The sequence below is a fragment of the Coregonus clupeaformis genome, chromosome 5 (genome assembly GCF_020615455.1).
Source record: "Coregonus clupeaformis isolate EN_2021a chromosome 5, ASM2061545v1, whole genome shotgun sequence".
NCBI lineage: Eukaryota > Metazoa > Chordata > Actinopteri > Salmoniformes > Salmonidae > Coregonus > Coregonus clupeaformis.
The window spans coordinates 23345354-23362426 of NC_059196.1; the positions used below are offsets into that span (position 1 = coordinate 23345354).

The 17073-nt window shown below is 46.5% G+C and overlaps 1 protein-coding gene across 3 annotated transcripts in view; it reads left to right on the plus strand.

Moving 5' to 3' along the window:
• Positions 1-17073, plus strand: part of LOC121565274 (schwannomin-interacting protein 1) — a 326929-nt gene that overhangs the window by 280914 nt on the left and 28942 nt on the right. For 2 of the 3 annotated variants that reach the window (XM_041876056.2, XM_041876059.2), the window contains one exon: positions 3511-4344. In XM_041876056.2, the coding sequence (XP_041731990.2) occupies positions 3511-4344 (834 nt within the window). Of the gene's footprint in view, positions 1-845; positions 1263-3510; positions 4345-17073 lie in introns of those variants that run through there. The other variant, XM_041876058.2, reaches the window with a different exon arrangement.

The following is a 17073-nucleotide window of genomic DNA, read 5'->3' on the forward strand; positions in this document are numbered from 1 at the left end:
ACCTTCTTTCATGTCTTCTATAGGTCATCGGTCAACATATATGTATTTAGAATAGGCTGTTTTCTGTCATTCAGACATTTTACTATAGGGCGTTTGCAGGTTAGTAGACTATCATTAGCACAGTGTGTGGCTGGGCTGGTTTATTATAGGATAGCTGTCTATTCAATAGCCTAGAGCAGCCTAACCATGGAGGGGTAAACCGTTATTATTGATATGTAGTGCAGTGTGGTCTATTGTTAGGAACCCTGTAGTCAGTGTGCTGTGAAATTGGGCGGTTCTGTCACCGCTGTTGCCGGGGGAAATGAGGTTTCTCCAGTGACTTTTTTTAGGAACATTACATCATTTGAGGATGAATGACTCAGCAAATGGCTATATGCACTCTATCTGTTTATGAAGTTGATATTTACCTGCAATAAAGGTTTGTATTAATTTGCATTAACTGAACACACTTTACCCCAGGGGATAGGCTATTACACAGAGCAGTGTTTTGGGTTGCCTAAATGACAGTGATGTTGGGAGAAGAGGCATGGGCGTTAAATGTAATGCCCATTTAGCCTACTAAGCAAGTGCAAAACTGGTGTTATTCACAATTACATTAAAATGACAGGGGTTTATTATTGTGGCCAGTGTCCCCTCCAAGACAATAATTCAACCCAAAACACCCGCCTCGCTGGCGGGGTGGGGTTCCGCGCAGCTGTCAATTTGCATGTATTGTGTGGCCAAATCCACCCAGTGTAGGCTGCGAGGTTAATCGCAGAGAGGATCAACCAAAGCAGGCCCCACCGCTCCCCCGCCCAGCTGTCTGACGGGATTTCTCGCCTTCTGAATCACTTTAAATAATAAGGCTACACATGAACCGACGCCAAAAATTGTATTAATATGATAATACAGGAACTGGAAGCATTACTTTAATTCCGACGTGTTTGATAGGCCTAGAGCGGTTTCATTTTCTTTTAGAATAGTTATAGAGGCTAGTCTACGCTCTTCCCCACCAATGGAGCCGTTGCCCTTTTAAGGACTCGCAGGTTGAGATTCAAAACGGATTCCCACGGCTTCCCCACTATAGGCTGCGTGGTAGCCTACTTCAATGGCTGGAGATGAAAGGAAACACGCCATGATCGCTTATCTAGCTTCTTATTTATAATGTGCAGAGTAGGATAATATAATCCGTCATTGAATAATCGTGGAATGGCAGGCAGAATTTCGAATAACAGCGGCGGGATGGATCACTGAAAGAGCCGGTGTTTTTGATGAGCATTTTGGTAAGGTTTGTTACATTGTAGCCATATTGTAACGAACACACCACTCTTTGAACTTCTGCTCATGGATTTATGACCTCATGTAGGCGATATGTTACATGTAGGCTACACAACATTCTGATCTCGAATCTTAATCATAAACGTGAGTGGACTCGGGGATATGAGGGGAGGTGCAGGACGCACGCGCATATGCCCCCCGCCTAGACGTCAACTAGCCTACTATGACATTGACACTAGGTGCAAGCTATGAATCGGTGTGGCAACCCCCTTTTCAGATGTTGTCCTTATTAAAATAGTCCACATTTACAATATAAAATCAATGTAACGAAACATTGCCATCTTGCGAGAGTGCGAGTTACAGTGAGCCACTGTTGCCAACAGCTCGACTGCCAGCCTGACACCCTCCAGATTATACTGGTTTGTCTGGGTCTGGGAGAATAAATTAAATAGCAGTCCCGGTGGATGGAGGGAGGGAGTGTCAGAAAGAAGTAGAATAATCTATCAATCAAGGATCTTTGCTATAAAGCGCTTGTATGGTTATTGCCTAGAATGAGCAAATCATTATAAAGATGCAGAAATTGTCTTTTAATCCAAGGCCCTGGATGGAACAATGGTTCATGTTCCGTTAAAAAAAATGGTTTCTTAGGTCTGAATGAAGTTGTGTTCTATATAGTTGCACTGCGTCAATACATTGAATGTCTCTAAGGAGTTGAGTCACAGCTTTGAATCACTGGGTAGATTAATTCAGCTGGCGACTAAAGTCACAGTGATGACACAGACATAAGGTTAGGTGTGATGTGTATGGATGTGGTGCTGTTATCATTTCATATGCAGGTATGCATATAAACTGCATATTAACCGTTATTACATAGTTATAAACAGACCTTTAAGATGAACTCGTGGAGACCATTTGTATGTCTCTGTGTCCAGTATGAAGGAAGTTAGCAGTATTTTCGCGAGTCAATGCTAACTAGCGTTAGCGCAATGATTGGAAATCTATGATCTATGGGTGTCTGCTAGCATGCTAAGTATCCCTTTAAGATAAGTCTTTACCGAATGTGGTTGGGGAAAAAAGTGTTACTGGTGAGGAGCTTGTCTATGTTGGTGGTTGTATTGATTGTTTTTAATGTCAGGGTTTGCAATTGATATTCAACACTTTGTGAACCTCATTCTTGTATTTCAAAATTAACAGGCCACAAGAACAAAAAATCCTCTTGAAGGACAATAAACATCATCAATCAATCACTCTTAGTGTGTTGGATGCATAACAATGTGTTCTTCCGGTTGTGACTCTGAATAAGTTGCTGCTGCTTGTTTTTCATTAACTTTTTTAAGTGATGCCAGGCACTATGTTAATGCAGCCGATGAAAAAAGAGGTGAAAATACTCAAAGAGGTTCAGGTCATGCTGAGATTTGTGGGGGCCCATAAACAAGGTGGGCATTTTCATTAAGTTGGTAATCAATCAGACAGTGATTGCTCTGGCACTGGACAACAACAGCAACACACACTGTGGCCTCACACTGCAGACAGTCAAGGTTAGACAGCCACCCTGGACTCATCTGTTTAAGTCACTCACAGCCACTGCAATGTATGTTATATATAGAGCCATGGCACAATGTCAGCCAGTGTCATTCACCTCTGGACGATTGGAGAAAGAGATTGGTATTCCTCACATTGACCATTATTGTTGGGATGACTTTGCCAAAGACACAGATAAGGAAATACATTGTGACAGCATCTGCATCTGATTAACAATCTGAAATGGGAAACTTTGAGAAGATGTGTGTAATGTGTGATGATAGGAGAAATAACTGCTCTCTCTCTCTCTGGATCAGTTGTTACAATGCAAACCTCAGATATGAACAAACAGAAGGAGGAGAGAGTGAGTCTGGGAGGAGAGGAGAGGTTGTCTCAGGGAGTAGACGAGAGAGTGCGTCAGAGAGGGACTGAAACGGTGCCAAGGAAATGAATGTAGAGGAAGGAAGTTCTACCGGGGCAGGAAGTGTTCTGTGGTTGTTGGTCTCAAACCACAACAGTAATCTCTGTATGCACACTTCCCTAAATTCTCTGTTTGTGTGTCTCTCTCTTCCTCTCCCCCCTCCCTCCCTCTCTTTCAACCTCTATCTTTATCTCACTATCATAATTTATCTTTCCACCTCTCATTCTTTCTTACCTCTATTTTCATCTATTTTTCTTTATTCCTCCTCTCTCTCTCCTTTCTCTCCATCCCTCTTTCTCTCTCCGCTGCAGGACTACCGGGAGGATGGCATGGACTTGGGGAGCGACGCCTCCAGTCGCTCCAGCTCCGAGTCCAACTCCAACAAGGTGACTCCCTGTTCTCCCTCCTTAGACCTGGCATGCCTGGATGTCTACAAGTCCTCCCCATCCCTTGAACTGGTAACCCTGGATGACTACAAATCTTCCCCATCTTTGGAACTGGCAACCTTAGAAGAGGACTACAAATCCTCTCCCTCCCTGGATCTGGCAACCATGGAGGATGAGGACTATGAGGAGGATGAGGACTACCAGGAGTACAAGAAGAAGGTGATCGAGGAGTGGAAGAGTGAGTACGGGGATGACTACAGCTCCCAGCAGCCCCCTGGCCAGGAGGAGGGTGGAGTTGTGGGGGGGATAGGGGCGCCAGGCGGAGGCTTCCGGAAGCCAGTGAACAGCCGCAGCCTGGCCGAGGAGTTCCAGGATGTGAAGCCTCCACCCCTTCCTACTCACAGTAGACACACAGCCACCTTCGCTGCTGCCGTGCCTGAGGAACTGAAACAGAATGGCAACCTGATCTTGCCCCACTCCCCTACCAGGCCCCTACCCAGGGGCACGGGAGCCACCAAGTCCAGCCACAGGCGCTCCACCCGGGGAAGAGGTGGCATTGGAGGAGGGGTTGGTGGTGGAGGAGGGGGAATAGGAGGACGGATGGGGGGATACAGAGAGGAGGAGATTGTGGAGGAAGAGTCCCTGCCCACCATGGACTGGGCAGCTCTGGAGAGACACCTGGCGGGGCTGCAGAGCAGAGAGCAGGAGAACCAGAACCTCAATCACAACCACAGCCTGGGAAAAACCGCCTACACCTCAGTGAGTGGAGACTTTACTCGTCTGTGTGCATGTGTGTGTGTGTGTGTGTGTGTGTGTGTGTGTGTGTGTGTGTGTGTGTGTGTGTGTGTGTGTGTGTGTGTGTGTATGTATGCAAGCATGTGTGTGTGTGTGCGATTTCTGTGTCTTGGTGTTGGATGGTGTAGAATTAAAGGGAAAGGGGGATACCTAGTCAGTTGTACAACTGAATGCATTCAACTGATGAAGCATGGAAGTGTGTCAGTTGTGAGGATGTCAAGCAAGATATTGTATGAAGTGGTGCTTGAAGATCCCTCATGCATGGAAAGAGGTTGCGGGTCACTAGGTCTGTGCTGTTGTTGTTTTCGCAGATAATAGAAAGCTGGTATTTATATGGGCAATAATTGCAACAGCACAATATATCTCCAGACTCCAGGTTCTAAAAGACTCCAACCCCTGCTGTGTGTGTGTGGGTTGTTGAACATGTTCACTGTCATGTTTTCCTGCTTTCTCTGTGATCCCTGAGGATTGCGTCATGTGGTAATCCGACAGTTATCTGTGTCAGGTGGACTTGGGAAATATTATGTGTGTACAGGAATGCTGGAATAAGGAGAGATTAGTGGGGTAATGTGGCACTAAGCTATGTGCTGCTGCTAGCTATGTGCTGTTGCTAGCTATGTGCTGCTGTTAGCTATGTGCTGCTGTTAGCTATGTGCTGCGGCCTGGAGTCCTGACTCCTGACTCCTTCTCAGCTTCCAGTCTGCAGTTGGAGGAGCATGGAAAAACACTGTTGAGTTGAGCAACTCCAGTCTTGGAGGGACCAGCACTAACACAGCTAAATTGAAAACCCTGATTAGTTGCTACGTTTATCAGGTGTGTTAGATCTGGGCAGGAGCAAAAGAAAACCGTGGAGCCCCTGTTGTCCTCCTCTGGTTTAAGGCCTGTGAGTATGAGGATGTGGCAGGAAACAAGACGTGCCTATTAGATGGATCATTTGTTTTGGTGGTTTTGAGTTTCGCCCAGCAGAGGGTGCTGTTGCAGTGTCATATGACTCGCCGCTGCAGGATATCAGATCCACAAGCTACATCCAGGTCTGGCACTGGCAGCTTGACAGGCTGCATATTGGAGTTGTTTTTTACATGACGTCAACCAGGCATAGAGAATGTTCCTTCGGATTAATGTTTTATGGTCGATTGTCAGCTTGTGGGAAGGTATGAAGAGGGCTGGAGCTATGTGGTTATAGAGTATGCTGGAATCTTGTCAAATCTGACACACACACTGTTTGTTGCCTATTGGGGTCAGCACTTCTGAGTCACTCTTGTTTAAATTTGTGTGTGTTTGAGTTTGTCTATTTGTCTGTTGTGTGTGTGTGTGTGTGTGTGTGTGTGTGTGTGTGTGTGTGTGTGTGTGTGTGTGTGTGTGTGTGTGTGGTCTGAGAGCCAGACAGCAGTGGGGCTGTCTCCTTTGGCATGCTAACGCCCAGGCCTCTCCTCTCCTCTCAGTCCTGACAGACAATAGCTGCTGCTGCTGTCTTTGTGTGACCGTCCTGGAGGCCTCTTTGTCTCCCTAAGGCATGTCTGGAATGTGGGAGGGAGAGGGGGATGACGGAGAGGGAGAAAGGGTGAGAGATGGTATCTCCAGTACCATGCTGTATCTACAGTATGGCTAATCCGCTCGCGTCAATATTCATTACCTGTGTTCTCTGTGAAGAAGGAAGGTCATTTCATGGTATTCTACAGGCCTTCTATGGGAGAAGTCTGCCTCCGTCCACTTAACTCTCTCTCTCCCTGGGATAAGGGTCCGGGCAGGGGTAAGAATGCCATAGTACTGAGAGGATAGTCGTGGTTGTCAGAGGCGATTTTAGCATTGGTGGGGCGTACTCAACCAATTTGTTTAGATGCATGCCAGCAAAGCCACTACACAACATTTTATTATTTTATTAGGACTATGTGGTCTAAAATGGAAGGAAACTACAATCACGAGGATCCACTTTTATAGGCTACATACTGATGCACAGACAGCGCATTGCACAAACAAAACATCCCTGGCAATATCAACAGGAATTACATGGCTCTAGTACTGAACTTTTTGTTGAAAACAAATATTTGAATGGGAAGAGACTGGCAAACATGGTTACAGACCCAACAACATCATATAGTATCCCCTCCTCGTGAAGAAAAGCACATGGAGCTAATTATAATACACAAAGTAAGCAAAACAATGAAATCATTCCAACATTGCCTAAAATGATTAATAAGATACTAATGAGACAGACCTATATAAGCAATTTAACAATTCAGATGTACAAACTATGGCATAAGGGAACGATGAGCGCATGTAATTTCGATGAAGACATTCATGACTGAGTAGTTGGTATAACTATTTGTTCAGCACTTTTGAAATGTACAGCGACAGAATTCAGAACGTTCTTACAGTGTTCTCCCTGTACACCAAGTCAGAACCATAGGATAAATAACGGGGGCATATAAGCAGACAATGAAAGCTTTTACAATATTTGATGATTACATTTCTCTAAAACAGGCTATAGGCTACAGGACATGTGCACCACCAAGTCAGAACAGTAGGTTATATTCTGAGGGGGAAAGGAACCAAATTATTAGGGTGAGACACATGGGCTACTAACAGCTTACTACACAACATACACTTAGTATTACTTTCTTAGCTACAGTATACATATCTCCCTGGCATATTACATAATTTATGCAGCAGACTACAATAAAAAAAAATTGGGCTCACCGTTGTAATGCTGTGCTCACTTTGTCATCAAAGTCTGGCATTCTCTAGATTTATGGTGCTTTCAAGACAACTGGGAACTGAAAAAAACAAGGTCGGATCATGACGTCAGTGATCTTCAGGCCAGAGCTCTAGAAAGAGGCCAGAGTTCCTGACTTGGAATTCCGAGTAGGATGACCATTCAAAACGTACAGTATACACACACACACACACACACACACACACACACACACACACACACACACACACACACACACACACACACACACACACACACACACACACACACACACACACACACACACACACATCATGTACATGAACACACACTTGGTTTGTATAAAGTTTAGTGACACAGAGCCTACTGATAACACCTACAGTTTCCGGACCTTCTCCCTAGACTTAGTATACTATGCCTTGGAATTGTGATGTCCATGCGTAGATAAGGAACAGGAAAAAGCTGTGGAATCCTGACTGAGCTCGGAGGAGAGATATCAGTGCGGATGGGTTTGGGGTCCTCTGAGGATTCACGCTTCAGAAGATCCTCCAAAACAGCTGGGCTTTTAGGAGGGCTGGAGGTAGGGGTGTACATATTATTAATACAGATAGACAATATGCATTTTGATGTGTTATCTACAGTTTGCCACATCTACATATGCCAGCTACTTGTACTGAACCTCAGCTACTATAGTAAGACCAGACCCTGGGCCAGTCACACACACACACTGGTCCCTTAGGTGTGTCCTCTTCCTGCTAGCCGGCCTGACATTGTCATGGCAACCGGCTCCACAGTGTTTGCCGGCTGGTTGGGAGAGGAAGTGTTGATTAATGTGGCTGGCTGTGTGGAGCTGTATGCTGCTACAGTATGGCCACCGTTCAGTCTGCCTGCTGCCTGCTGCCTGCCTGCCTGCTGCCTGCTGCCTGCCTGCCTGCTGCCTGCTGCCTGCTGCCTGCTGCCTGCCTGCCTGCTGCCTGCTGCCTGCTGCCTGCCTGCCTGCTGCCTGCCTGCCTGCTGCCTGCTGCCTGCTGCCTGCCTGCCTGCTGCCTGCTGCCTGCTGCCTGCTGCCTGCTGCCTGCTGCCTGCTGCCTGCCTGCCTGCCTGCTGCCTGCCTGCCTGCCTGCTGCCTGCTGCCCATACTCCACTTAGCCAGTCAGTCTGTTTCTGTGTGACTCTGTGTTCAATTAGGGGAGACCAGGGGTGTGGTTTCCACTCTAATATCTCCCTGCTCCCTCTGGATCTTGGTTAGGAAATAGGAAGGGAAAGAATTTGGGGTGAGGAGGTCGAGGGGTGAGGTGACCCTTATATAATTAATGCCTAACTGGGTCTGGAGGCACGTGGCAGTTAGGGGCCCCCACCCGTCCACTCCCCCCAAACCAAACCAATAATGTTATCCTTCATAACCAGGGCCGAGGTGAAAGAGTCAGAGAAGGCCTGTGTGCTTCAGAGGCTGTGAAATCATTCACCTCATAGGAAAGGTACTTTAATACACACATCTATATTTAGTACTACATTTACATTTGTAAAAGCCTATGGGCAACTCACAGGCACGCACACAGATCCAGTCATACGCTGTGGGTAGACATTGTGCTCAGTAGTGAAGCTATGTTGTGACATGCAGCACCCCTCCCATCACTCACATACCAATGGAAGAGCAGAGAGATAGGGAGGGAGGAGCTCAGCCTTAAGCTATATAAACATATACACACACACACACACACACACCATATATGCAAGTCTGCACACACACACGCAAAATGTATTCAGTGCAACATGGCTCAGCATGTTCTAACTTCAGTTTTGTGTGACACACATGCACACACATACACATACACGCACATACACATACACGCACATACACATACACACAATCATACTTGTACATATTTTCAAATGAATGTACCTTTGAGCTAGTTCACTCAGCATGTATTGCAAGTATCAGCATGAGGCTAACGCGTACATAAAAACGCACAGCGACTGTTCAACATGCAAGCACACATTTATGTCTGTTTGTATCTCTGCATGTGTAGCAACATGTCTCACAGGACTCACATCCATAGCATATCAGCACACACCAAATCAATTAATATGCCCATGCATTTGCACTGACTAATGCATCCTGATGAGTGTTAAAAAAAAACATGCACATTGACTTGTCAACACACACATCTACCCACATGCACTGATACACACATTTCTGGCAGGGCAGGCAGCCTCAGTGTGTTTCCCTGTCAGGTTTTAGCTCCGGATCAGAGGAGAGATAAAAACACCAGCATTTACCGTTGACCCTGTTAGATCAGCTGCCTGTGGCTGACTGAAGTAATGGAAAGGCAACATTACAGGGACATTTTCCTCAAGCTGTCGCTATCTACCTGCATGCAGGAGAGACAAAGCCTGAATCAACAGAGGAAGAGTGCAACAAGCTGTCCTAGATAAGCTCACATGGTGGAGGAAACCGAAGTATGTGACAGAGATAGCGTGTTGAAGCAAGTGAAGAGGGAAAGGTGGAGAAAAAAGCAGTGGAGAGAGACTTGAAGGGCTAGACTTCTCTCTATCTTTTTATCTCTCCCTATCTCTCCCTATCTCTCCCTATCTCTCTTTCTGTTTGGACTCTGTGATTATGTGGTAGTTGGTCTGTGTCTGAACCCTGCCCTGAGCTCTCCAGTACTAACCACTACCCTCAGACTGCAGTCAGCCCTGTGCCACGTTGAGAGAGAGAGAGGCGGGGGAGAAGATTGTAGGGTAAGAGAAGTTTATAATGCAGGCAGTCATAGAGGATATATAGAACCACAAGCAAAACACTGGGGAATGATGATAGAGTAGGAGGAACGATAGATGTGGAAAAAAGAAAGAATGGAAGATGGAGGAAGACTGGGAAGAGTGGTAGAGACAGGACAGTGATGAGAGGGTTAAACTGAGAGAGAGATGAAGTGGTAGAGACAGGGCAGTGATGAGAGGGTTAAACTGAGAGAGAGATGAAGTGGTAGAGACAGGGCAGTGATGAGAGGGTTAAACTGAGAGAGAGATGAAGTGGTAGAGACAGGGCAGTGATGAGAGGGTTAAACTGAGAGAGAGATGAAGTGGTAGAGACAGGGCAGTGATGAGAGGGTTAAACAGAGAGAGATGAAGTGGTAGAGACAGGGCAGTGCTGAGAGGGTTAAACTGAGAGAGAGATGAAGTGGTAGAGACAGGGCAGTGATGAGAGGGTTAAACTGAGAGAGAGATGAAGTGATAGAGACAGGGCAGTGATGAGAGGGTTAAACTGAGAGAGAGATGAAGTGGGAGAGACAGGGCAGTGATGAGAGGGTTAAACTGAGAGAGAGATGAAGTGGTAGAGACAGGGCAGTGATGAGAGGGTTAAACTGAGAGAGAGATGAAGTGGTAGAGACAGGGCAGTGATGAGAGGGTTAAACTGAGAGAGAGATGAAGTGGTAGAGACAGGGCAGTAATGAGAGGGTTAAACTGAGAGAGAGATAAAGTGGTAGAGAGATAGGGCAGCAGGGAGTGGATGGGGGTTGGGTGGAGGTATTTGGTGACAAGGTTAAGAGGTGGGAGTGGATAGGCTAGGATCAGGGGGAGGGTGGGATGGAGGGATAGGTCCAGGCCAGGAGAGGGCAAGGGGGGTTAGGGGTGGGCAGGGCCATGGCCAGGTGCTGGAGCTCCGGTGTCTGGTTCAGCCCCCAAGCGTCTGGGACTTTACCTAACCCGCCTGTGTGTGTGTCTGTACCCGCTCCAGCACGCCCGGCCTCCTACACAGCTCTCACACACACACTCCTCACACACTCGTGCTGTGATCAAACCGTGCTGTCCAGACTTCAAAGTCGGACCGTTTTCTCTCTCTCCTGCTGTCGCTCTACAGATGTTTCTCTTACGGCTTCAAGGTTCTGACTTTTCTCTACTTTTCCTCTGAGAGATCGCCAGCGGCTGGGAAGATCGTTTTTTTATTAGTGGAGTAGTTTGCAGCTCAACCTTGGATTCCACACAGCAAGTTGGGCAGTACACTCAGGTAAAGGAACATGTCCACCTCTCATATAAGTGGTGGTCAACTTAGTATCAACATTGTACTTTGGGTTATAACTTGTTCTTTAGATATTTTTGTATACTTTTGGGCTTATCCTTTGAAGCATTGAATTGTCAGTTACTTCAATGTGGTGTTGTACAAAGAACATGTATTTTTCCATACAGTTTCTTTGTAAAGGACTGTAGATATTTCTCTTTCATAGACCCACTTTAGTAATGATACAGCCCAACGTTCCATAGTACATACACAGAGAAAGGAAAGCCTGTGTGTTTCACCACAGATCCAGCACAGAGAAAGACCACATGCCTTTCAGTAGCCGGAGGGGTGGTTTTTTCTCTCCAGGACTGTCTGCTATGTGGCGTCTAACAAAGAGCAGGTGTGTTCTGGTCTGGAGCGGATGAGAGGAGAGGAGAGGGGGATGATCCCAGGCATGATGTGTTACAACTACCTGGGACTCACACTGGTCAGACTGTTCTCTCTCTCTGTCTTACTCAGAAACCACCCCTGTCATCCCATCATACTTAGTTGCCTCCACTATATTACGACTACATTACTACTATACCATCTTTCATGTGATGTTTCCATCTGAGGTGGTTTGACCTGACTAAGATCCAGTTTGAACCAATACATTGTGACAATACGGCAACATTGAAGCTCTGTGATAATATAATCAGTCAGGCACTGTCCTCTCTTCTCTGTTCTGTCTGCCTGACAGTCAGGACTTTGCAGTGGACACAATCAGAGGTTTGTTCTGTTCAGCGAGGGGCCTGATTTAGCTGTTGGCCTGGAGCATTGTTGAAATGTGCTTTAGGACTAAACCACCTGGCAGCTACAACACTGAGTTAGACTGTGTCACTTGGTTTGTCTGATACTAATGACATTGGCTCTCTAACTGTGTGTGGTCAGCCCTGTATGAGTTCAGCTCATGTGGTTTGGTCAGGAACCCTATACGGTCATTGATGTTGTGTGGGCATGTTTTAGGCACCTTGAGTGTTTGTGGTCAAAGAGTGTTTGAATCAGTGGGTGGGGAACTGTGCTGTGGTCCAGCTGTTCAAACATGACATCACAGCCACACATCTGGACCTGACATTTACATACAAACTTTCACTGATACAGTATATAGTATACCTCCCCTCCCCACACACACACACACACACCACAGAGGGAGGGAGAGAATACTGTACACACACACACCCCACTACACACATATACTACAACACATGGAAACAAAGAAGTTGCAGGAAAGTTGCCGGGTCATCAGGTTTGGGTGTAAGCGGCTAGACAGGACTGGCACAGGAAACACACACAATCACATCTGCTCTCAATAGATTTCAAAGTGCAGGACTATCAGTGACGGTCTCGATGACCCCACCTAGTAATGACACACACTAACAGCTTGACTGTTCTTCCCTCCCTTCTACATTCAATCTATCTCCTGGGGATCATTTCAGTGTATACCACATAGCCTAGATAGATGGATGTTTATATCACCTGGATAAGAAGTTAGACCCAAGTCTAGATCACCTATAGAGATGAGTCTAGCTGTGTAGTCTCTGACCCTACCAGATGTCTGTGACCAGACATACAGTGTAGGGTTGAAGGTCAGGGTAGAGCAGGACAAATCCCTACACCTGACCCTGAGAGGAATGGGATGTCCTCTCCTGTGTGGATGATGTCATGGTGTGATGTCATCAAGGCGAGCCAGCTGCGGTCAGTTTGTAGGGAGATGGCAACGCTGGAGACATGGGGAGTGTGGGTAGAGATAGACAGACGGCAATGACTGTGTTGGAAAGGGATAGCCCAGAGCTACACATTCCATCAGCGTCTCTCAGCGTGCACACACACACACACACACACCCTTCCTCTGATTTAGTCACTGTGAGTCACTGAGCTCCTAGAGAGAGCAGGGAGGTGTGGAGCTGTTCCCTTAACGTCTAAATGTAAATATACAGTACAAACTACCAGCATACCCATCAGAGAAATGCCTACCTTTTTACTAACCTCTCACCTACCCTTGACCCAATGTATTGTAACTAGATCTTATACCCTACTGTATACTCTCCCTCCAGCCAAATACCCTTCACCCCAGCCCCCACTTTTCCTCCAGTTCCACCCTACACTCTTAGAAAAAAAGGTGCTATCTAGAACCAATAAGGGTTATTTGGCTGTCCCCATAGGATAATCCTTTGAAGAACCCTTTTTGGTTCCAGGTAGAACCCTTTTGGGTTCCATGTAGAACCCTTTCCACAGAGGGTTCTACATGGAACCCAAAATAGTTATACCTGGAACCAAAAAGGGTTATCCTATGGGGACAACTGAGTGTACTGTTTTCCACCTGGTTCTCTGCCCTCCCTGTCTCCCCCTCTCCCCCTCCCTGTTTCCTCGTTCTCCCAGTCCTGTTAATGGCTAATTGTCTTTTTCCTCAAGCTGTCAGAGTACATTACGGCCCACAGTTCTCAGAACAAGCAGAATACAGCAGGAGACCCTTTTCTCTGCCTCTCCCGCCTCCCCCTCTCCCCATAAGAAAAAGTGGGCTGGGGGGATGAAAGGGTGGAGGGGCTGTGAGTGGCAGAGCATAGTGCGGAGGAAATGGGGGTTTATGTTGCCGTTAAGAGCTGGGTTATAGCTCTGTATCACTCAATGTTCTGCACAGTCACTGCAAACCAACGAGAAAGAGAGAGAGAGAGAGAGAGAGAGAGAGAGAGAGAGAGAGAGAGAGAGAGAGAGTGAGAGAGGGAGTACTGTTTTACAGCTTTGAAAGAGAGAGGGAGCAAGGCCCTATAGCTTAATAGCATGGGAAATGAAAGAGCAAGGCCCTATAGCTTAATAGCATGGGAAATAAAAGAGCAAGGCCCTATAGCTTAATAGCATGGGAAATGAAAGAGCAAAGTAGAGGGAGAGAATGGCAGCATGGTTTTAGCTCAAACAGGGAGTTGAAACAGCCATCCATCACCTTGCTGTCAGTGGGTATAACACTAGAATAAAGGGCAGAGTCAGGCACAGTGGTTTGTGTGTTCTCTCTCTCTCTCTCTCTCTCTCTCTCTCTCTCTCTCTCTCTCTCTCTCTCTCTCTCTCTCTCTCTTCCCCCCCCCCCCCTATGGGCAGCCATGGGTGGGGCCCTGTGGTGCTGGTGAATTGGTGGGGTTGTCTGAGTTAGATTACAGAGTGCGCTGTGTGTGTGTGTGTCTGTGAGCTGAGGTGGGCTGAGGACCAGGCACTAGGCAGGGGCTCCCAACTGGGACTGTTTATACCAGGCTAAAAATAAAAGGCCTGTTCAGAGCAGACACACACACAGACTCTATCCCTGCCAGAATTCATTGCTAACGCAGGGCAACTCTTTAAAGAGACGGTGTTCTTTTCTTACACACAAACTCAGGAGATGTTTTCTATCTCTGTCTCTTTCTGTCTATCTCTCTCTCAACAAGATCTCATAGTTTCCCTTCGAAATGTGGTTATTTGTAACGGCTGTCAATGGTATTACATGCCTACGATTGAAAATAAAATGAAAAAAGGACAAGGAAGGAAATACCCCCCAATAAACAAAACAACAACAAAGAAAATACATACAACATATTTTGAATAATAAAGAAACATTTGAATAATAAAAAAGGGGTTTTAGGTATTAATTACGAAGGGTTAAGGTTAGGCTATGGTTTAATTAAAAACAACACACTGTTTCCATCAACTATCATCAAGTATTCTCACGGATTGCTAGAGCATTGTGAATTGCGGTGGCACAGTGATCGAAGCAGCGCGCTCCGGCTCCAAGCATCACGAGTTCGCGCCCAGTGCTGGGCAATCCCGATGAAGGCATATATTGACGTTCTCAGGACCTTTTCAAATGTCCGAAATCGCTGTCTATTTCTAGTGATCAGGCTTCTCTCTCTCTCTCTCTCTCTCTCTCTCTCTCTCTGTCTCTGTGTCTCTGTCTATCTCTCTCTCTCTCTCTCTCTCTCTCTCTCTCTCTCTATCTCTCTCTGTCTCTGTCTCTGTCTCTCTCTCTCTCTCTCTCTGTCTCTGTCTCTCTGTGACTGTGTCTGTTCTTTCGTCCTCTCCCTCCCTGTGTGTGACAGCATGTATATGAGGCAGGTAGCCAGGTCATGGGGAGAGCTTCATCTGTCACTGTCACACTGAACACACAGAGCAGATGCACTGTAGCCGTGACACACCCTCAACATGACTATACAGCCTGTTGACCGGAAAGAGACATTCTGACAGACTGGCACCCAGGCCATACAGACTGACTATACAGCTTGACCATAACTTCACCACAGACTACTCGCTTTAACCCTTAACTACCAAGACTTACAAGACCACTCTGACCCTTACTCTCCAAAACATGACTAAACAGGGAGCTCACAGGGACACTGGGAGATTCCCAATTGGTTTGTTAACTCCTCCGTCCCCTCCTCGCCTCTTTATCGAGGAGGGGAGGAGAGGAAACAAATGCACTTGTATGAAATGAGACTCTCCCTCTCCACTTGCACGTCATCAGGCAATTGACGTTTACAGGGGTGGAATCCCAAAATAAATGTGTAAAGTGATCCAAACTAATTTAGCTAGTTGTCGCAAACATTTTATAGATAAAAGGATAAGTAGCGTATCGTTTTTAAATGTGTGCATGCTTTTCTCCTTTGAGAAAACTGCTGATTCAACGGGGGGGTGGCGGATTATAGAACACTTATGAGCTACCTATTGCGAGAGGTATCCTCTGTCAGAGTAGGTCATCGAGGAGGTGAGCAGCCTCCTTCGTTCGCCTACTAATGAATTGACACTCTTCTCGACCACTCAACCATTTATCGGTTTTCGGGTCACGGAGGAAAGAGGACGGAGGAGTTGAGGAGAGTTCTACCTTTTGCCCAAATGAGAATGTCCCAAAGCAATCACTGTAGCCCACGACTAACAACATAACGAAGACATGACTGCTAATGAGGAAAAATAGTTTATATTCTATTATCAGATGGAGAATCCTCTATTATATGTCCAATTGTGCCACCATGTAGAGAGTGTCTCTCCCAGAGACATACACATTGAGATCAATGGTCTCTCCTTTGTAGTCCTAGCCAGGCTGTAACTGAAGCCACATGATCAGAGAGAGAGAGAGAGAGAGAGAGAGAGAGAGAGAGAGAGAGAGAGAGAGAGAGAGAGAGAGAGAGAGAGAGAGAGAGAGAGAGAGAGAGAGAGAGAGAGAGAGAGAGAGAGAGAGAGAGAGAGAGAGAGAGAGAGAGAGAGAGAGAGAGAGAGAGAGCTCATTACTGAGGGGAGTCTCAGTCAGGCTCCTCTCCTCCTGCTGAGACCCACTGGTTAAATATTCAGTGTTTTTATGCTGACAGAAAATGTCAGCTCTCTAAAAGCATCTGTGCTCCTCTCATCCAGCTGTGAGGAAGGATGGAGGAAGAGAGAAAGTGTGGGTGGAGGGAGGGTGGGATGGAGGAAGGGTGGGTGGGATGGAGGGAGGGTGGGATGGAGGGAGGCTTGCCGAGCAAGAAGATGCAGAAGGAGATAAACAGAGACAGAGGAAACTTCGTTCAATAAATGAATTAGATATGCCCTCCATTATGTTATGTGTCTTAATATTGGAACAGTACAGTGATAACCTAGTTATGATCATTACCTTACTAACTCGCAAACCTAACTGGAACCATTAGGTCATATCTGACCCGGGATCAGCCAGAAGCAACTGGCTCTGTCCTCTCATCTGGTCCACAGTTTTATGTCATAGGGCCATCGATCAGGTCAGATCAGATTGTGGGTATTTCTTATTTCCGCTTGTGTGTGTGTATCTGTGCCGCACCCTCGGAAACAGGGACAGCAAACACACACACACAGAGAGTGAGTTCTCTGACGTTTATAGACTTCTATATATAGCTGGTCTGTTTTGATGCTGTATGTTTCTGTGTTGGAGGAGGAGGAGGAGGAGGAGGAGGAGGAGGAGGAGGAGGAGGAGGAGGAGGAGGAGGGATGAGAGGAGAGAGACAGA